The sequence below is a fragment of the Triturus cristatus genome, chromosome 6 (genome assembly GCF_964204655.1).
Source record: "Triturus cristatus chromosome 6, aTriCri1.1, whole genome shotgun sequence".
NCBI classification, from domain to species: Eukaryota; Metazoa; Chordata; class Amphibia; order Caudata; family Salamandridae; genus Triturus; species Triturus cristatus.
This window is the reverse complement of record NC_140589.1, coordinates 375,996,178-376,019,099: the sequence shown is the minus strand read 5'-3', so window position 1 is coordinate 376,019,099 and position 22,922 is coordinate 375,996,178. Positions and strand designations below refer to the sequence as shown.

Below are 22,922 nucleotides of genomic sequence, written 5' to 3'. Positions count from 1 at the left end.
CACACCTTCACAAACACCCCCTCATCACATTCACACACACACCTGCACAACCACACCCACACACCCACAACCATCCACCCCCCCAACCATCCACACCCACACCCCTCACCATGCCCACTAACAAGAATCCAAAGTTCACTAGCCGAGAGTTGGAGGTCCTTGTCGACGAAATCCTCAGAGTCGAGCCACACCTCTTTGGAACATTGGTCAGACAGACCTGCATGTCCGAAAAAACAGCCATGTGGCAGAGGATTGTCGATGCTGTGAATGCTGTTGCGGCCACCAGAAGGACCAGGCATGAATGCCAAGCCAGGTGGTACGATCTGCGGAGGAGGGTCCGAGCCAAAATGACCGACAACCACAACCAGGCCAACGTCACTGGAGGAGCGCCGCCCCGCAGACCCGTACACTACCATCCCTGGGAGGAGAGGGTGATGGCCATACTGCCGGTGGTGTCAGGGGACGGATTAGAAGGACTCCGAGACCCGGGTGAGTACGCCAACAACTCACCTCACATGGGGGGAACGTCATCCACAACCAAACTCACAATCAGGCACGCAACCACCCCAAGCTATCGCATGACACAACCACACTCCATGAACACGCACATGCCACTGGCGCCACCATGCCCCATGCACCCAGCTGGACAATGCAAAGTCACAGGCCACAGAAAACACCAACACAAGACACGGTAAGCCGGATGGCGGGAGTGTGGGCCCCAAAAATCACATAGTGCAACTCAGAAGCAGACAACAATGCCCTCTGCCCATATGGCCTAGGTCACAGCCAGACAAACAGTGTGTCCCCATACAGGAAAGACTTGCCAGCAAATGGCGGACGCCTTGCATTAACACATGGGGGTGACGGCACGTTTTTGCACATGACAGCAGCTAATGAACAGCCAACACTGTGAAAGAGTGGCAGCACACACCACCACAGCAGCAGCGCAGACACAGACACTACACCCAATGGGTGCCTGGAGATCAGAAACAAACTCACATCAACAAGCCAAGGGCCATTCAAAGATCTGCAAAAAGTGTGTGCCTAGGAAGCTGGGCTGAGGTGACAGAGGGTGACACACAGAGGGAGGGAGAGGGGGAGAGAGAGGGAGGGAGACACCGGGAGACGGACAGAGGGAGGAGGCTGACACACAGAGGGAGGGAGAGGGGGACAGAGAGGGAGTGAGAAAGGGACACACAGGGAGACCAATTCAGCCTTGGGGGGTGTGGGAATGTCTGCTCGTCAGCAGGTGGACTGCGTGCATGTAGACAAGGGTGGCCAGTGCCTGAACCCCCCCCTCTTCTCCATGGCAAAACACTGGGCCATGTCTCAACCTGTGCATGAGCACAACGCCAGCTACCTGCATTATATAGGTGTGTGGAACAACTCCATGTGCCCACGTACAGTGCAACACGGAAGGCGCCAATGCATGGCTCGCCACACCTGCTCACTCCACTGCTGACTGCAGTCACAATTGACGCAGCAAGTAAGACTGTGCAACACATAGGTAAAGTCGCAAAAGCTGTGGCCAAGGGACATACCCATGCACAAGTGCACTGTGAGTGGAATGCAAGACATATCCAAATTCCCAGAGGAAACAGGCCAACTTAGAAACCAATGACACATGGATGTTGCATGGAACAAAATTAACATTGTCTCTCTCACACACAGGTCAACGTCTTGGATCACCCCCCAACACTGGGGGGAAGACTCACAGGACCCGGCTCGGCGGGATGACGGACCCACCGGCAGCGACGACTCTCACCACTCTGTGGACGAACCCGACCCCGACCAACCTGGCCCCTCTGGTGTCCAACCACCTGCAGCACCTGCGTCAGGTACAACTGGGCCAACCACCACCCCCACTCCTGCCACATCCCAGGAGACACCCAGGATCCCTGCCCCACCACCACAATGCAGCCAGGCTGGCCAGGAGGGACACGGTGTACCGGGCACCCAGGAGGAGGCAGGCGACAACACCAATGCCACCCCTCAGGGGTCCCGGAGACCCGATGTGCCCACAAGGGCAGGCCAGGTGCAAGTGGGCAGGGGTGGTGGGAGTGGAGGACGGCGGAGGCGCGAGCCTGACCTGTTGGCTGCGGAACCGGTATATTCCCATGTCAGAAACATCCTGGACACATACCGGCAGGACACCACGGGCATGGCCCAGGTTGTGTCCATCCTCGAGGAGATCAAGACCCAGCAGGCCCAGCAACATGCGGAGCAACATGCCTGTCTACTGCGACACCAAGGGCGGATGGAGGACAGACAGGCTGAGCTCGTGACGGTGTTCACAGGAATTCACAGTACACTCCGTCGGATAGACGACAACATGGGCAACCCTCCCTGTGCCACCAGGCGTAGAACATCACCACCCACAGGGAGGGATCAGGAGGAGGAGGAGGAGACATCCGACGGAGCATCCCAAACATCGTCATGGCCTGCTTCTGAGGGTCCCCGCAGGAGGGCGGGTCGTCCACGGAAAAGACCGTGAGGGTCAGCGCAACAGCACCATCTCCCAGGACACCTGGCCTGGCACCTGGCCCACTGGACCAACAGCAGCACAGCAGCAAAAGACATTCTCTGCCACATGGACTTGCTGGTCACTGTCTGACCAATGTTGACAAAGACTGTGGTATGGACTCTGAGGATTTCCAATGGCAAGGACACCAACTCCCCTAGTGAACTTTGGATTCCACACACCCGGAAAGCCCCTCATGTCATACCCCCCCCCACGTACCCCAACCAAAATAAAAAGTTACACGATAAAGAGATGATGCCTACATTTTGCATTATTACCTTACATGTGTCTTGTAAAGTCTAACCATGCCTGGGTTCTCATTTGACTTCAACCATCCACACCCTGGGGCCTGAGTCTGGTACAGGACACACATGGGTCACATTGTATTAGGCAAGACAGACATGGAGCACCATACACACCCGTGATGGGCCCAACCAGCTGAGGGGGTGGCCGCACAACCGTGCCGACAGACATATTGAGTACAGCGACAGCCATGCGCAGAGGTCAGGGATCATGTGGAGTGTCCTGTGGGGCACCCAGGTATGTGTGGACAGGTGGCAGAACCATGTCCTGCAAGCTTGAGTCAGGTGGATGCAGAGAATGGTGGCCTGGCCAACGTTGGATGCATGGGGATGGCACATGTCACAATACCCACACAGTCATGGACATCATGCACAATACACAGTCTAATCCCAACAAACAGCTTGCATCTTGCTTCTCGACACATAGACACATAGCCACTATCACGGAAAACCATGCCAGACATGCCGGATGCACCGTGGCAACACACCAGCATTGACTGAGAATAGGTACCTTGGAGGCACAGGGACACCTTTATTATTCATGTATTCGGGAATGCAGAGGCAACTCGGAGTACACATAAACAGGTCATGTGGAGTAACATGTGGGTCCAACACTGGAACCCCCCTCCTGCAGCACAAATGCGTGATAGCCATGGAACTGGCACACAAGTGTTGGCTAACAGCTAAACACCCCCTGCTGCTCACGGAGAGGCTGCCATACACCATTGATCCTCTGATGTGGAAGTCCCACACCATGTCAAGCCAATGCAAACCGTATGTGTCCGAGGGCAGTGTTACACACATTGATGCCATCATCACAATCCACTATCCCATCACAGATGACTGTCAACAAGTCTGACCATCTATTCAGGTGTACCCAGCTGCATGTCATGTGTCCCATGGTGATGCGACATGTCTGCAGAGGAACCAAACATCGACAGGGGCAGTGTGCACACATCGTAAACAAATGCAACACCCAATACACCCCTGATGCATCCCTTACCCTAAGGAGACTTCCAAACTTGTCCGTGCGTGTAACGCTAAGTCAGCACACGATGACGTGTCCATGAGGAATAGCAGTGCCACAACAATGCAACCAGCAGACGGCATGCGCAAGTACCTGGGGATGAGAGACACACAAGAAGTCAGCCACAAAAAGCACAGCCACTTGCATGTGCATGTACTCGACACATGTAAGGATGACAACATGCTAGGTCACAATTATGACTGGGGAAATACACTCATCACTGGCACCATCACTCCAGTGACACATCCACGCACACCTCTGACTCACGTGGCATACATGCAGATGGACACACACATCGCAACACATGCCACACGGGGACCAATGCGTGCACACACAGACACTGGTACTCACCACTAAGCAAAGAAGTCGCGTATGAGCCGACTCCGGATGTCCTCTTGCGGAACCACATCCTCCACATCACTAGCCCCATTGCCAAGACCTTCGTCCTCCACAGGTGGATGGTCCTGATCATCTTGATCCAGGATGAGTGGCACAGCTTTCTCAACTGCCATGTTGTGCAGCATGCAGCAGACCATGAAGATTTTGCAGACCATCGCCGGGGCATATGGGAGGGCGCCGCCGGTCTTGTGGAGGTATCTGAATCGGCTCTTCAGGAGGCCAAATGTCCTCTCTATCACTCTACTTGTCCGGCCATGGGCGGTGTTGGGCCGGCGTGATGGGGTTGCGGAGAGGTGTGATCAGCCATGGCATGTTGGGATAGCCAGCGTCCCCTACATGGAAAGCACATGGACATAAGTAGGACAGGAGAAGCGGTCGTGCTGGAAGTCTACGCAAAATACAGGACAGACAGAGTGTACCCACCAACAACACATGCTCGTTCGTTGCGCAGCTGCGTCATCATTTCAGGCACCCTGCTACGCCTCATGATGTAGGCATCGTGTGCTGATCCTGGAAAACGAGCACAGACATGTGAAATCACCATGTTGGACAAACACACCACAAGGGCATTGATGGAGTGGTAGTGCTTGCGATTCCTGTACGCTACCTCCTGTGCCTGTGGTTGTACCAAAGCCACATGTGTCCCATCTATGGACCCAATGACATGGGGCATCCCTCCCAGGGCATAGAATCCACGCTTGACCCCAGTCAACAGTTCAGGAGTTGGGAAATGGATGAACTCATCCAGGTGAAGCAACATGGCCTCTAAGAAATCATGCAGCACACGGCTGAACATGCTCTGGGACATGCCACCAACATGAGCTATGGTATATTGAAAGGTATCCGTGGCAAGAAAATGTAGGGCTGCCATTACCTTCAGCTTGGGTGTCAGTGCCGTAGGATACCTGTGCAGCGGTTGCAGGTGTGGTGCCAGCCTCGCCGTCAACTCCTCAATCAACGGTTGGGGGAAGCGGTAGCACCGGATACAGTCATTCTCCCGCATGAGGCGGCGCTCTGCAGTAATTTGGAAGTGACAAGGAAGAGTGAGTGCACTACAACAACAATTTATTTGTACTGAGCACATGTTAATCTGTCAATACACATATGCGACATACGGAGTCAGGTATGTGCCACATGCCCTGGACACGTATGGCTGCCAGGTGACACTCCTACCAAGACCCAGCTACACACGGAGATTGTGAACCTCCACATGCCATGGCATGGGATTAGCTGTGTCCCAGTGTAAGTGAACAGCCAGACGCAACACAGGAGTGACATACATCAACACATCAGCAGAAGTAGGATGTCGATTTCAGAGACTGGTAGCGGAACACTAGAGCCACAGGTCACATGACATTACACTAGGACAGCCCACACACCTTGCCAATAAGGTGTACATTTAATGACTCACCACACATTCATTGAGAGGATGCAGACATGTCCTTGTTACGCTACTCCGTGTCCCATGCATACATACGCACCTCACATCCGATACTACATGTGGCCTGGTGTGCGTAACAGTGTGCCATGTCCATCTACACACAGACACATGTTGGTTGCTGCAACAGCTGATGCTTTTGAGGGAGCACCAACATCAAGCTAATGGGAACACCCCACACATACATGACATAGACACATCGTGCACCGTGGGTAGTCACATGTCTGGTGTGGTAACCCCTGTAGCGGGCATCAGGGGACACTTGCGTGTGTTGTTGACTGTGCCATGCCAGTGACGCTCATCCCAAGTGTGCAGTACGACATGCACACATGTCAAAGGAGTTAAGGGCATGCCTGGAACACATTGCACCGTCACACATAACATCTGTACACATCTCATCATACATCTGGTGCCTTCTCAACTCAGGAGTAATGTGCCACATCACAGACTTTCACACCTGTGCCCCACACATGTAGTAATGCCCAGACAATGCCTTGATGTCCATCCATGGACAAGTATGTCAGCTCTATTCCTTCCTGTGTGCTGCCTGTCACCACTGTGATGTGTGAAAGGCACCGTACATTCGCTCAGAGGGCCTGTGTACGTTCCCTATCACTATGGGTGTGCTCGCGTATGCGTACCCATAGTGATAGTGAGCGTACAGGCGTGTGTACGGTCCGTATCACTATGGGTGTGCTCGCGTATGCGTACCCATAGTGATAGTGAGCGTACAGGCGTGTGTACGGTCCGTATCACTATGGGTGTGCTCGCGTATGCGTACCCATAGTGATAGTGAGCGTACAGGCGTGTGTACGGTCCGTATCACTATGGGTGTGCTCGCGTATGCGTACCCATAGTGATAGTGAGCGTACAGGGGTGTGTACGGTCCGTATCACTATGGGTGTGCTCGCGTATGCTGGTCATAGGGTGGATCCTGTCGCTGCATTTGGCAATGGCAGGTGAATGTCCTGTGCCTGTGTGTGTCTGTGTACTCTGCTGAGGTAGCATCAGTGGCCTGTGGCACGTGACTGCTTAGAGGTGCTGCACATTATCCTGGTGTAGCTTGTGATGCACAGTGTGAGCCTGGATCATTGATTGTGTCGTTGCCCTCATTCCACCTGTGTACTTTCAATGGCACGTACTGCTTTTTCCCTTCCCCAGAGGATCATGTCTCTATGACAAAGGTGCAATGCGTTGGATGCATACTATGCCTTGTTGTAAACAGCAAATTTGTTCTAATATGTGTCTCTGTGACATATGCCAGGTGTATTGATGTAGTGTCACTTGTTCACCCTCACAGGTAGGCGCCTCTGCCAAGAAGCAGATCTGGATGAACGCCGTCAGTGCCGTGAGGAGGACGGACAGTCGCAAGCGGCGCCTGGCCCAGGTGAGGAAACGCTGGCAGGATATCCGGTGCTGGACGCGGAGGATCGCACGGGTCCTGCTGGGGGACTCACCTGAGACCCATAAGAACCGCAGGCGCCGCCGTCTGACCCACATCCACAAGCGTGTGCTGGCGGTGGTATTTCCAGACTTGGACAGGCGCTTACAGGAGAAGCAGCAGCAGGAAGGGGGTAGGTACATGTGTGTTTGTTGTGTGTCACCAGCATTTGTAAGTGCACAGTTGCATGGATACACTGCCAGGGTTTAAAGGTGCTGTGCAGATCCTGTTACCCACAGTACAGCGGTGCTCTCCTGCCTCCCTTCCCCTCCTTGCAATGTGTTCCCTGGTCTGTGTGTAGTCACTCCTTCACAAGGTTATGTAGGCTGGCACTTTCTCCACGTGAACTATGCCTGTAGCATCATGTGTGGGGGTGGTGTGTAACAGGTTTTGGGACCTTGCCTGTGCCCTGTCCAGTTCAGTACTTGTGGGTTCCATGTCAGTTGGCACTGATGCTGAGTCCAGACATGGGAGTTAGTCTCTCAAGTGTCATGCCTTACAGCACGCATGTCCTATGTTGTGGCCTGTGACATGATGTGCATGAGTGTGCGATACGCATAGTGCAGGGATGGTGGCGTGTGTTGCAGTCATTCCCATTCAGGACCATGGAGTTGTGTGGCCACTACTGTCCCCTGGGTCATATTTTCCTAGGTGTCATGTGTGTCATCACAAAATGTGGACACTCTCAGTGTCTACAGCATAGGTTGTGCTCGGTGCCATTGTCCCCTGGCACCATGTATATTGACGTAAAATGTAGTACAAGTGTCCACTGTACAGCCTGACCTGATTTTCCTTGTTCATACTCACGGTGGCCAGTGCCTGTGTGTCTTGTTACAATCATCTGATGATGACCATTTGTACATGATTATTTGGACAGGCGCACCTTGGGTATTTTGTGTCCAATCTTGCATTTATCCAGCCCATGTGTATTTCACCCAGACTAAGAGATGTAAGTGCTTGCTGTGTCTCACCAAATTGTCTCATGTAGGGGGTGGTTGGTGCGTGCCAAGCCTACATGTCAAAACCTGATGTCTCCTTGCTAGGTCTGGCCAGTGTGTGATGTTTGTCCGCACATACACTCAAGGTGCAGTGAGCCAGTCATGGTGGGCATGTTTTCAGTATTACCTATGCAGCATGTGCCTCAAGTTCATGGATATGGTCCCTGCTCATCCCTATTTTCGGCAACGCTGTGTGGTGCAGATGCAGTGCTGGATTGTCCCCAGGGCCTGGCTCCTCGGTCAAACTCCATTTCATGTCATTTGCTATTGTGTCATGCTCTCCATATTTTTTCAGTGGCATGGTGGGTCAACCAACTGTGTGTTGCATGCCCTACATCTGTACCTTGTTTTGTAGATGTTACTGATCTTTCTTTTCAGGCTATGCACTGTAACCTATGTAGATTGGACTCATGTGACATATGTATACAGGTGTATGATTAATTGCTGTCTCTTCACCTTGCCCACAGCATCGTCGGGGGACACGGAGGAAGACATGAGCACAGACGGAGCGGAGGGACCGAGCACCAGTGCCAGCGGTGACAACGTGGCTGGCACATCGAGTGGAACTGAGGTGGAGGAGAGTGAGGCCGAGGACCTGTCCACTGGCACGACAGAATATGAAGCTGACGGGTCCGAGGATGATCTCTCCGAGTGGGCGGAGGCTGCACCAGCAGCTGACAGCGGCACAACATCTCTCCCCGCCCCCTCCATTGCCATCAGCCGCCTCCCACTTGCTCGTGTCCCTTCCCAGCGTGCCCAGTCACCACATGTCTCCTTCCTGCCAGGCAACGCACCCCCTGCCCCTGTCTCCACTGCTGCCGCCAATGCCGAGTCTGTGGACATCCAGCGGCAGTTGCAGGTTGGTCAGGCTGCGATGCTTAATGTCCTCCATGGCCACAGCCAAGTGCTGAACAACATGGAGGCATACTTGGAGGGCATTTTCTCATCGCAGGCTGACCAACGCAACTTGCTGAGGTCCATTGACTCGACACTGACTGCAGCAGTGGGTCTCCTGCAGCGCTTCGTCCAACCCCCTACCCCTGACCCATCCACCCTTCCCACTCCCATGCCTGTCCCATGTACACCCAGACGTCAGCATGCACCCACCACAACAGACACAGGCACCACACCAGCAGGGAAGGTCAAACGCACACCTCCTGGCACGCACACACAGGGTGAAGTAGGCACACCCACTGGGTCGGGGGGCAAACGTAAGCCACACAGCCAGAGTGGGAGTCCGCATTCCACCAAATCCACTCCCTCCAAATCCCCTCCCCTCAGCTCTCCTGGCCACATATCCGGCAAAGACTCCTTCATGGCCGCTCTGTCCCTGAGCCCCACAGTGACACCACCCCGCAAGCGGTCAAGGGAGTCCCCGGTCAGGGTGGTTGAGTCCCCCCCTGTCCACACCCTCCCCCAGTGGCGCTGCGACCCATCCGTCCGCCCCCCCCCTCCTTGGGGCCTGTGGTTCCTTCGGGTGCAGGGGAGTCCCTGGAGGACCTTGCTAAGGTGTGCAGCGCCATCCTGGCCTCCGCCTTTGGCCCTGCCCCACCCTCTGTGGTGGAGTCCTCCATCCCTGCACCCACGACGCCTACCCTTCGCCCTCATGTCCCTGCGGTGCCTGGTCCTCCCCCCCACATGATGCCCTCCCCGCTCTGGAAGACGAAGGAGTCTGACTGTGCAGGCAAGCTAGGGGACACGCGTCCCACTGTGTCCCCCACCTGGATTAGAACTTTGGATTGCCCTATGGGCATTGTACATTTTGAACTTTCAAGGGACAAACAGATTTTGGATGCTGAATAAAGCAATTTCTTTTTCCTTAGTACACTACTGTCTGTCTGGTGTTGCTGTTGGTCGACCTGCCCCATTATTTTGGGTGGTGATTATGTGTTGGGTGTGTGGGAATTGTAGTCTTGTGCTGGTCATAGGGTGGATCCTGGTATCTGTGTGCCATCACAAGCTGTTGGCTACATAACTTTGTTCATGTGAGCAGTTACTGCATGGTGACATCGTCCCAAGGTGTGTTCCTTCCTCTGTGTAACCTGACATCTTCCCTGCAGGGTCTTTCCAATATGTGGTGCTGAGCTGTGTCTACATTGGCTGAGTGTGTGACGGACTCGTTAGACTTGGGCCATGCAAGCTGAGCGATGTCTCCACCTGCATCATTCGTGGCGTCCTTGGTGGTCACTGTACTTGTGTATGTAGACTGTTGCCATGACTTCATGTGTACATGTTTTCTTTTTGGCGCTATGCATGTGTATACTCCCAGCCTCGCACACATGTGGTACATGTACTGCATGATCTTTGTGCACCTGACTGACATTTGTGGGCATTGGATCTGTGGGTACTCCACCCTTTTCTTTGCAGGGGCACTGCTGTGAGTGTTAGGCACCCACCCCTCCTGTGTCTGGGCACTGCTGGGAGGACTCTGCACATACCCCTCTTATGACTGGGCACTGCTGGGAGGACTCTGCACCCACCCCTCCTGTGTCTGGGCACTACTGGGAGGACTCTGCACACACCCCTCCTGTGACTGGGCACTGCTGGGAGGACTCTGCACCCACCCCTCCTGTGTCTGGGAACTGCTGGGAGGCCTCTGCACACACCCCTTCTGTGACTGGGCACTGCTGGGAGGACTCTGCACTCACCCCTCCTGTGTCTGGGCACTGCTGGGAGGGCTCTCAACACACCCCTCCTGTGACTGGGCACTGCTGGGAGGCCTCTGCACACACCCCTCCTGTGACTGGGCACTGCTGGGAGTGTTAGGCACCCACCCCTCCTGTGTCTGGGCACTCCTGGGAGGACTCTGCACCCACCCCTCCTGTGACTGGGCACTGCTGGGAGGACTCTGCACCCACCCCTCCTGTGTCTGGGCACTGCTGGGAGGGCTCTGCACCCACCCCTCCTGTGTCTGGGCACTGCTGGGAGTGTTAGGCACCCACCCCTCCTGTGTCTGGGCACTGCTGGGAGGACTCTGCACACACCCCTCTTATGACTGGGCACTGCTGGGAGGACTCTGCACCCACCCCTCCTGTGTCTGGGCACTGCTGGGAGGACTCTGCACACACCACTCCTGTGTCTGGGCACTGCTGGGAGGCCTCTGCACACACCCCTCCTGTGACTGGGCACTGCTGGGAGGACTCTGCCCCCACCCCTCCTGTGTCTGGGCACTGCTGGGAGGGCTCTGCACACACCCCTCTTATGACTGAGCACTGCTGGGAGGACTCTGCACCCACCCCTCCTGTGTCTGGGCACTGCTGGGAGGACTCTGCACACACCCCTCCTGTGACTGGGCACTGCTGGGAGTGTTAGGCACCCACCCCTCCTGTGTCTGGGCACTGCTGGGAGGACTCTGCACACACCCCTCTTGTGACTGGGCACTGCTGGGAGGGCTCTGCACCCACCCCTCCTGTGTCTTGGCACTGCTGGGAGGACTCTGCACACACCCCTCCTGTGACTGGGCACTGCTAGGAGGACTCTGCACCCACCCCTCCTGTGTCTGGGCACTGCTGGGAGGCCTCTGCACACACCCCTCCTGTGCCTGGCACTGCTGGGAGGACTCTGCACCCACCCCTCCTGTGTCTGGGCACTGCTGGGAGTGTTAGGCACCCACCCCTCCTGTGTCTGGGCACTGCTGGGAGGACTCTGCACCCACCCCTCCTGTGTCTGGGCACTGCTGGGAGGACTCTGCACCCACCCCTCCTGTGTCTGGGCACTGCTGGGAGGCCTCTGCACACACCCCTCCTGTGCCTGGCACTGCTGGGAGGACTCTGCACCCACCCCTCCTGTGTCTGGGCACTGCTGGGAGGCCTCTGCACACACCCCTCCTGTGCCTGGCACTGCTGGGAGGACTCTGCACCCACCCCTCCTGTGTCTGGGCACTGCTGGGAGTGTTAGGCACCCACCCCTCCTGTGTCTGGGCACTGCTGGGAGGACTCTGCACCCACCCCTCCTGTGTCTGGGCACTGCTGGGAGGACTCTGCACACACCCCTCTTATGACTGGGCACTGCTGGGAGGACTCTGCACCCACCCCTCCTGTGTCTGGGCACTGCTGGGAGGACTCTGCACACACCCCTCCTGTGACTGGTTACTGCTGGGAGGACTCTGCACCCACCCCTCCTGTGTCTGGGCACTGCTGGGAGGCCTCTGCACACACCCCTCCTGTGACTGGGCACTGATGGGCGTGTTAGGCACCCACCCCTCCTGTGTCTGGGCACTGCTGGGAGGACTCTGCACACACCCCTCTTGTGACTGGGCACTGCTGGGAGGACTCTGCACACACCCCTCCTGTGTCTGGGCACTGCTGGGAGGACTCTGCACCCAACCCTCCTATTTCAGGATATGTACGCTTAGAACATACACGGGTGTGGGTTCGCTCCATGCATACGAGGTGGGGGTACGGTCCGTACGTACACTGTTGGCATGGGGGTTATGCTCCATGCATACGCGGGTGAGGGTACGGGTCGTACATACACGGTTGGGGTGGGTTTACGCTCCATGCATATGCGGGTGAGGGTACGGTTCGTACATACACGGTTGGGGTGGGGGTACGCTCCATGCATATGCGGGTGAGGGTACGGGTCGTACTTACACTGTTGGGGTGGGGGGTACGCTCCATACGTACGCGGGTGAGTGTACGGGTCGTACTTACACTGTTGGGGTGGGGGGTACGCTCCATACGTACGCGGGTGAGGGTACAGGTCATACATACAAGGTTGGGGTGGGGGTACGGTCCGTACATACACGGTTGGGGTGGGGGTGCGCTCTATACGTACACGGGTGAGGGTACGGGTCATACATACACGGTTGGGGTGGGGGTACGCTCCATGCATACGCGGGTGAGGGTACGGGTCGTACTTACACTGTTGGGGTGGGGGGTACGCTCCATACGTACGCGGGTGAGGGTACGGGTCGTACTTACACTGTTGGGGTGGGGGGTACGCTCCATACATATGTGGGTGAGGGTACGGGTCGTACATACACGGTTGGGGTGGGGGTACGGTCCGTACATACACGGTGGGGGTACGCTCCATGCATACGCGGGTGAGGGTACGGGTCGTACTTACACTGTTGGGGTGGGGGGTACGCTCCATACGTACGCGGGTGAGGGTACGAGTCATACTTACACTGTTGGGGTGGGGGGTATGCTCCATGCATACGCGGGTGAGGGTACGGGTCGTACTTACACTGTTGGGGTGGGGGTACGCTCCATACGTACGCGGGTGAGGGTATGGGCTGTACTTACACTGTTGGGGTGGGGGGTACGCTCCATACATACGCGGGTGAGGGTACGGGTCGTACATACACGGTTGGGGTGGGGGTACGGTCCGTACATACACGGTTGGGGTGGGGGTGCGCTCCATACGTATGCGGGTGAGGGTACGGGTCGTACATACACAGTTGGGGTGGGGGTACAGTCCGTACATACACGGTTGGGGAGGGGGTATGCTCCATGCATACGCGGGTGGGGGTACGGTTCGTACTTACACTGTTGGGGTGGGGGGTACGCTCCATACGTACGCGGGTGAGGGTACGGGTCGTACTTACACTGTTGGGGTGGGGGGTACGCTCCATACGTACGCGGGTGAGGGTACGGGTCGTACTTACACTGTTGGGGTGGTGGGTACGCTCCATGCATACGGGGGTGGGGGTATGGTCCGTACATATCCGTACCCACGCTATGGAATGCTTGTGCGGGCCGTACCCAGGCCTTTGCTACGTGGGTACAGCCGTCCCGCCATTGTTGGGGTGACGTAGGTGTGGGCGTGGTACGACTCGTACCCACGCTCTTAAGGCGTGGGTACGGGACGTACCTGTATTGTTGTGTTGCCGGTTCGCGTCGTCAAGCACTTCCTTTGTGGGGGACGCTGGCTTTGCTGGACACGCCCCCACCCCCTCGTAGTGACCAGGGCCTGGGGGTCAGGTATGTCCAGGGCATGTGTGCTGTGTGACTTTGGTGGGGGTTTTGTGGCCTGCCCCTGCGCCCCCCCCTTTCCCCCCTCCCTTTGTTGTTCTGACCTTCTGCGGCGTCTGCGTCATAACCTGTAGAGGAGGTCGACTGCTATGAGGGCCGGGATGACACGTAGGTTCTGGTCCATGTCTGTCCGTCGCGTGCAGGTACTCCTTGTTCGCGTCGTCCTGATTTCCCGGCAGTTTTTGGCTGCCGGAAAATATTGTCCGTGCGGGATGACGTCGGTGCAAATCGTACTTCCTGGTTCGTGAATGGCAGGCTGCGTGCGTCCCGACTTGGCACCCTCGCCAGGCACGAACTATACCCTTCTTAGGGTCCTTGGCAAACTTTTTAAGGAGAGTTAGTAGACTAGAGTCAATTTCAGGCGTTTCAGCCACCTTGTCAACAAGACATTCAGACCGCAGTCTGTTGCGCACCTCCTTGTCAAAACTTTTGCGCAAATTCTCATGCAGGTACGCCGCCACCTCCAGGGCAGGCACCCAATCAGAGGACCTAGGATGAACAATATCCGAGGGGTTGAGCGTGAAAGGCGTAGGGGCCGTCTGTGGAGTTTCCACATTCTTAGCCTTCCTAGATTTCTTCTTGGGAGGGGAATCTTCTGGGGTGTCCGATGAGGTGGAACCAGGTTTCGAGTCAGTATCCTGAACCCTCTCTCTCTCCATCTCAGGACGCAGAAGTGAAGAGTAAGAGGCAGAATGAGGCCAGGGCTTAGGCTGTGGCCCTTCTGCCGGAGCCCCTGCTGGGGTAGTGAAGCCATGATGCTTTGCGAACCTCTACAATTGCCTAGTAATAGGCTTCAACGCATTCGCCAATGCCTGCTGCACAGTTCCCGGAACTGCCTTCTCCAGGGCCTTGTTGACCGACTCCTGCACGGAAGCGTCCAGGGCCTCAACAATATGTTCCTCGATGGAAGGTGTACCTACTTCCTCCTCGTATAAGGTGTCATCCTCCTCATAGTGCACCCAATTTTCCATGGTGGAGCCAAATTTATAGACGTACTTGCTCAAAGGCAACAGTAAGGAGAAGTAAAGGGGGGGAGCCAACCCACAGCACAACAGCATAGGTACCTAGCTCCTCAGCCAAAGCTGTATCTCAATTATTACAGCCCACAGGGCGTAGTGGAGCCAAAAGAGCAAGAAAATATCCAAGCAGGTGTGCTCCATCCAGGCCCAGGTCGTTTTAGCAGCCAGCCAGGCGTAAAGCAGTGCTCTCTGTATGAAACTCAGCCTGGAGTGGCAAAAACGAAAGAAAAACGACAGAAAACGGGCAGTTACGACGTGCGTAGCCCAAATCCTACTGAAATAGCCCAATTGGGCTACGCACGTGGAATCCTAAAGCGAAAGTAAAAGTGACAGGCTCCAAGTGGACCGGCATATGAGGGGAGCCTTCGTGCTATCTCAAAAGTTGCATTTCACCCGCCGAAGGCGGGGCGGTACCGTGCCCAATGTTCTGCTTAAGCGCTAAACGTGCTGAAATTTAGAATGACAATGCGGCCGAGCGCCGCGTCTTTTAGCTGTAAAATCGGCGCGATGCACACCCATATCGATCGCCGTACTCGGAGGACTCGGCAAAGCTCATAAAGCATCCCCGCTCCCAGCGGGAGCCCCGTAGCACCAAGGGCGCGAAATCCGACCCACCTACACAGCGGTCAAGGCAATATTTGGGCAGTGATTTAAGAAGCAAAGCGGCATTAGTTATTCAAGCTTCTTAATACACTGACAATGCGCCGCTTGCAGCAATTAAAGCATCAAACATAAAAATAACACATTAGCAATGCCAATAATGGAGATCTCAACTTAACTGTCTGCGGGAGCAGCAAAGAAAGAGGACAGGTTCCGGTATTACTGGCTCTTATGGGGCTATGCAGGAAGTGATGTGGTGCATGCATCATGGGAAATTGTTGGACCCGGCCTCGTAGAATGGCCCTCCGTGCCCCCGCACCACCGAAACCTGGTACCTACAGCCCAAGCACCCGGCCCAGCCGAACCTCCCCACCAGGACACACGCACCGATCCGGACATCCCCGTCCCTGGCCTCTCTCCTTTCGGCCACCCCGGGCCCGCGTGCCCACTTCATGCACCAAGATGGCCGCCCGGCCCCAGCGCGACCCGGGCCTAGAGGCGCCACCCCGGCTGGAGGACATCACGCTTCCAGGGGATGAGAGAGGGAGGAGCAGTTTCTATCGCACCTCTGAACTCCCCCGGAACGATGGGTTTCGATCGGCCCTCCGGCCTCCCTGAGGGCTGGCTCCACGCCTGCTGGGTGTCTGGGACTCCTCCCGACCCGGCCCTGAAAGGATCAAAAGACTATAGCAGGAAATCCCGACAAGCGACCCCCAGGTGACAAGACCCCTGCCTGCACAGACTCCGGACATCAAAGAGGGGTCGAACTATAACAAGGAGTGCTCTGGGGCTGTCCGGCAGATTCGACGCTGGAACAACGAGAGCCTGCTGACGTGGTCGCGGCTCCTGGAACTGGAACTCACCTGAGCCCTGCTGAGTGACTCGCGGCTCCCTGAAGAACGTAAGACCTCCGAACTTGTGCTTGAGCCCTGCTGAGTGACTCGCGGCTCCCTGAAGATCGTAAGACCTCCGAACTTGTACCTGAGCCCTGCTGAGTGACTCGCGGCTCCCTGAAGATCGTAAGACCTCCGAACTTGTACTAGAGCCCTGCTGAGTGACTCGCGGCTCCCTGAAGATCGTAAGACCTCCGAACTGGTACCTGAGCCCTGCTGAGTGACTCGCGGCTCCCCAAGACTCTCACGGTCCCGCCGGACCCCAACTCCGACCACGTATCCCCCAGCTCGAGGATTGTGAGCTGTGCGCCGGATACGTCCCTGCTTGAACCGTTACCAGAGACAGTCCCGCTACCCCCTACCTTTCCGAGACTCTTGAGCCCGTGCTCACCTTGTACATATTTGCAGTGATACCTATTTGATAAAGCTTGTTCTGAGAATACCCAGTGTGGTCTCTCTGTGTCGTGTGGTGCCAGAAGTACGATCCTAGTTGCGAGATTCCTCCCCCTGGGGAATCTCCCGCCAGTGCCCGGCTACAATACTACACGGGTGGGACTCAGGGAAGTCAGGACCCCTCTCCGGGCTCCTCTGAGGTCGCCGTCTAACATTGGTGGCAAGCGACGGGATTCGGGCCCATCACCTAGAGATCGTACAAGTGAACAACGGACGCACGACCAACAAAGATGGCAGAAGGAAGCGCCACGAGCTCCGCAGAAACCAACGCCAACAGAGTGTTCCAGGTGGAGCATCTGGAAGAATACACACACAAAGAGCTAAAACAATTTTGCAAAGAACTTAAAATCGCTACCACTGGCCTCAACACTAAAGAAGACTTGCAGAAAGCACTGAAAACTTGGGTGGAGACCGGGGCCTTCCGCCCGGAAGGCACGGGGGAGCGCCCCGACGAAGCCGAAACCCCCCAAAGTGAAAGCAGTAGCAATCAGGTGCGAGGCATCGTACCAGACGGGGGCCTATCCCCGGAAGAGCTCGCGGACAGAGAGAGAAGCCGCAGTCATGAACTCGAGTTAGCCAAACTCAAAATCGAGGGCGAATTGAAGTTAGCGGAGAAAAAGCTAGCAGTAGAGCAAATGCGCGTACAAGGCGAACTGGAAGAAAAGAAGCTCCAACGGGAGCACGAAGGAAGGAAGCTCCAACTGGAGCACGAACGGAGCTTAAAGGAACTCGAGCTCAAGGCCCGAAATGAGGACGGGAGGCCCTCGGGGAACCGAGAGACGGCCCCCCCAGCGGAACAGAAGGTCCACATCCCCAAGGATGTGGTCAAAGAATATTATAAAAACGATGACATTCAGCAATGGTTTCGGGCCTACGAGGTCGCCATGACCTCCCATCGGATTCCACAGAAGGACTGGGGGGCGGGGTTGTGGGGACGGTTTCTGAGCGAAGGAAGGGACACCCTGCTCGACCTACCCCTCTCCCTGCAGACCTCCTACAGCCACATGAAAGAGGCTCTCCTCACAAGGTACGGCCTCACCCCAGAAATGTACCGCCAACGGTTCCGGGACTGCAGGAAGATCCCGGGCACCACCTGGGTGGAGTATGTAAACTTTTTTAGTCGGGCCTTCGATGGGTGGGTCAAGGGCAGCAAGGTCACCACCCTTGCCGAACTCACTGACCTCATGTTGTGGGAACATCTGGCTGCGAACTGCTTCGTAGAGCTACGTCAACATCTGCTGGATAGCAAGCTCACAGATCCTCGGAAGCTGGCCGTGGAGGCCGACCGCTGGACCAACACCCGGGTCTCCCGGGGCATGGTAGGAGAGTACCCCCGAACCAGTCAGGGACCACCCCGCCAGAGAGGGGGAGGGAACCAGGGAGGGCCGAGGGAGTCCCAGCCTAGCCCCCCCAAAGACACCACCTCCACCTTTCCCGGCGCCCCCCCCACCAGTAACAGGGCCCCCTGGGAGACGGGGACACCGGGTGACCGTCACATGTTTTCGTTGCCAGAAACCCGGGCACTACGCCAATGACCCAGAGTGCCCCATGGCCACCCAAGTCACCCCTGCGAGACAGATAGCCAACGTAGCCCTGGGGGAGGAGGTTGAGGAAGCCGAGGAGTGGGAACCCGCCGCTATGGCCCTGGTATCCCTGGGAGATAGGGAAATGATCCCTGGTAGCCTCCTACCCTCCAACACACAGAAATATGGGCAGCTCGTCAAGATCAATGGCCACCAGGTAGAGGCCCTGCGGGACACCGGGGCCAGTATCACCGGTGTCCTCAGGCACCTAGTTCCCGAGGAGCAGATCCTCCCCAATGTCTTTTGCCCCGTAATATCTGCAGACAATAGGGAAAGTATGTGTCAGGTGGCCCTGGTGCCATTTGAGTGGGGAGGGGTGATAGGTAAACTCAAGGTGGCCGTAAGAACCTCCCAGCCGGTCGACTGCCTCTTAGGGAACGACCTGGAGAGTTCTCCCTGGAAGCACGTAGAGCGCAAGGCCCACCTAGGAATGATGGGACTCCCCGAGTGGGGGTGTGCCACCACCCGATCTATGACAGCCCGACTCACTCCCCGGAGAGAAGTCGAGAGCACCCCGGTCGAAGTAGCCAGCACCGTCCCCGCCGAGTGTCCTCCCGTTCCCCCATCGGAAGGGTCCATCGCCAGCGACGAGCCCGCACCATCCGACCCCGCCCCGGTCCCCGAGTTGGGGGATCTACCCGAGTTGGCCCATTGGCGCCACGAGGGCGGGCCCACCCGAGAAGAATTTTGCCGAGAGCAAGCCACCTGTCCTTCCCTGGTCGGGCTGCGGCGCCAGGCCGAGGGCCAAGCCGCAGGTGACCAGACCGGAACGCACCGAATCTATTGGGAGAATAACGTCCTGTATAGTGAGCAGAAATCAGTGGAGCTGGGATCCGGACGGGTACTGGTGGTACCTCTCCGCTTCCGGGATTTCCTCCTGGGCTTAGCCCACGATGTCCCCCTCGCCGGTCACCTGGGTCAGGACAAGACCTACAGCCGTCTCGTGACCCATTTTTATTGGCCTAAGATGAAAGCAGCGGTAGAGGCACACTGCAAGTCCTGCCCCACGTGCCAAGCCAGTGGGAAGAGTGGGGGGAAGCGCAAGGCTCCCCTCCAACCCTTCCCGGTCGTCAGTACCCCCTTCGAACGAGTCGGGATCGACATCGTGGGGCCACTGGACCCCCCCACCTCCCAAGGTCACCGTTTCATCTTGGTCCTAGTGGACCACGCCACCCGCTACCCAGAGGCTATTCCCCTACGCACCATTACGGCCCCCGTGGTGGGCCGGGCCCTGATGGGGATCTTCTCCAGGGTGGGTTTCCCCCGCGAGGTCGTGAGCGATCGCGGAACTAATTTTATATCCAGGTATATGACGTCCCTGTGGCAACAATGTGGGGTGTCCTATAAGTTCACCACCCCGTACCATCCCCAAGGGAACGGCCTAGTAGAGAGGTTTAATAGGACTTTGAAAGGGATGATCGCTGGCCTAGAAGAGCCCCTCCGGCGAAAGTGGGACGTCCTGCTCCCCTGCCTCTTGTTCGCTTACCGGGAGGTCCCCCAGAAGTCCTTAGGGTTCAGCCCGTTTGAATTCCTCTATGGGCACCCCGTCCGAGGTCCCCTCAGTTTGGTTAAGGAAGGGTGGGAGGCAGCACCCCAGACCACCCCCCGAGATGTGTTCCAATATGTCCTGGCCCTCCGGAACCAGACCAGGAGGTTCCGAGAACTGGCCGAGGCCAACCTGGAGGCGAGTCAAGAAGAAATGAGGCGCTGGTACGACCAGAATGCTACTCTGGTCGAGTTCCAGCCGGGCCAGCAGGTGTGGGTCATGGCCCCCGTGAAGCCTGGCGCTCTCCAGGACTGATGGACTGGGCCCTACAAAGTGGTCGAGAGGAAGAGCCAAGTCACCTACTTGGTGGACGTCCAGTCGCCTCGGGATCCCCTCCGGGTCCTGCACGTGAACCGCCTCAAGCCTCACTTCCAGCGGACAGAACTGAGCCTCCTGCTGGCCACCGATGACGGGGCCGAAGATGAGTCGGATCCCCTCCCGGACCTCCTGTGTGTCAAGGAGCAGGATGGCTCCGTGGAAGGAGTAAACCTCTCCCCAGCCCTCACTGCCCAGCAACAAGCGGACTGCCGCCAGCTCCTAAGACAATTTTCTGACCTCTTCTCCCTGACCCCCCGGGTCACCAACTGGTGTGTTCATGATGTGGACACCGGGGACAGCCCGCCGGTGAGACACCGAGCCTACCGGGTTCCTGACCGGGTCCGGTCCTGCATTCAAGCGGAAGTCTCGAAGATGTTGACCCTGGGGGTGATCGAGCCCTCTGACAGTCCCTGGGCCAGCCCCGTGGTCCTGGTCCCGAAGGCGGCGGCCCCCGGTGTCACCCCCGAGCTCCGATTCTGCGTGGACTACCGGGGGCTCAATGACGTTACCCGAGCCGATGCCCACCCCATTCCACGAGCCGACGAACTCATTGACCGCCTAGGGGCAGCCCGGTTCCTCAGCACATTCGACCTCACCTGCGGATACTGGCAGATTGCGCTCACCGAAGGGGCCAAAGAGCGGTCCGCTTTCTCCACCCCCGATGGGCACTACCGCTTCCGCGTAATGCCCTTCGGGATGAAAAATGCCCCGGCCACTTTCCAGCGACTGGTGAATAGGGTCCTGGCCGGGCTAGAGCAGTTCAGCGCGGCATATCTGGACGACATCGCTGTCTTCAGTTCAGAGTGGAGTGAGCACCTCCAGCACCTCCGAAGGGTGCTAACCGCCCTGCGCCAGGCAGGCCTCACAGTAAAAGCCAGCAAGTGCCAGATCGGGCAAGGATCCGTGGTCTACTTGGGGCACCAGGTCGGGAGTGGCCAGGTCGCCCCTCTACAGCCAAAGATCGACGCCATCCTGGCCTGGGAACCACCCATCACCCAGACGGAGGTCCGAGCCTTTCTGGGACTCACGGGCTACTACTGAAGATTCATTCGGGGGTATGGCAGCCTTGTCGGCCCTCTCACAGAACTCACATCTAAAAAACAGCCAAAGAAAGTGCAGTGGACGGCTGCCTGCCAGGAAGCTTTCGATGCCCTAAAAAGGGCCATGTGTACTGCCCCCGTCCTCCAGGCTCCCGACTACGCCAAGGAGTTCATAGTCCAGACCGATGCCTCCGAGCATGGCATTGGGGCCGTCCTGTCCCAAGTAAATGACCAAGGCCTAGACCAGCCCGTCGCCTTCCTCAGTCGGCGGCTGTTGCCCCGAGAACAAAGATGGAGCACCATAGAGCGCGAAGCCTTTGCCGTGGTCTGGGCACTCAAAAAGCTACGACCCTACCTGTTTGGCACCCATTTCAGAGTCCAAACTGACCATCGGCCCTTACGTTGGCTCATGCAGATGCGAGGAGAAAACCCCAAGCTACTGCGGTGGTCAATCTCCCTCCAGGGGATGGATTTCACCGTGGAACACCGCCCTGGTACGGACCACGCCAATGCTGACGGCCTCTCCCGGTTCTTCCGCCTCAGCGAAGAGAACCCCCCAAGCTGATGGGCAGTTCTCTCCGGCTTTCAGCTGGGGGGGACGCGTGTTGGACCCGGCCTCGTAGAATGGCCCTCCGTGCCCCCGCACCACCGAAACCTGGTACCTACAGCCCAAGCACCCGGCCCAGCCGAACCTCCCCACCAGGACACACGCACCGATCCGGACATCCCCGTCCCTGGCCTCTCTCCTTTCGGCCACCCCGGGCCCGCGTGCCCACTTCATGCACCAAGATGGCCGCCTGGCCCCAGCGCGACCCGGGCCTAGAGGCGCCACCCCGGCTGGAGGACATCACGCTTCCAGGGGATGAGAGAGGGAGGAGCAGTTTCTATCGCACCTCTGAACTCCCACGGAACGATGGGTTTCGATCGGCCCTCCGGCCTCCCTGAGGGCTGGCTCCACGCCTGCTGGGTGTCTGGGACTCCTCCCGACCCGGCCCTGAAAGGATCAAAAGACTATAGCAGGAAATCCCGACAAGCGACCCCCAGGTGACAAGACCCCTGCCTGCACAGACTCCGGACTTCAAAGAGGGGTCGAACTATAACAAGGAGTGCTCTGGGGCTGTCCGGCAGATTCGACGCTGGAACAACGAGAGCCTGCTGACGTGGTCGCGGCTCCTGGAACTGGAACTCACCTGAGCCCTGCTGAGTGACTCGCGGCTCCCTGAAGAACGTAAGACCTCCGAACTTGTGCTTGAGCCCTGCTGAGTGACTCGCGGCTCCCTGAAGATCGTAAGACCTCCGAACTTGTACCTGAGCCCTGCTGAGTGACTTGCGGCTCCCTGAAGATCGTAAGACCTCCGAACTTGTACTA

The 22,922-nt window shown here is 57.2% G+C and overlaps 2 protein-coding genes across 5 annotated transcripts in view; both read left to right on the top strand.

Annotated features, from left to right (window-relative positions):
* The window catches only part of COLEC11 (collectin subfamily member 11), a 417,003-nt gene that overhangs the window by 282,381 nt on the left and 111,700 nt on the right, over positions 1-22,922 (top strand). The window lies entirely within an intron of this gene.
* LOC146817187 (uncharacterized) overlaps positions 1-22,922 on the top strand; it is an 83,938-nt gene that overhangs the window by 56,170 nt on the left and 4,846 nt on the right. Inside the window, exons 2-3 of the mRNA XM_085609077.1 lie at positions 6,988-7,261; positions 8,594-9,337. Of these exons, the coding sequence (XP_085465203.1) occupies positions 7,018-7,261; positions 8,594-9,337 (988 nt within the window). The 5' untranslated portion in view covers positions 6,988-7,017. The remainder of the gene's footprint in view (positions 1-6,987; positions 7,262-8,593; positions 9,338-22,922) is intronic.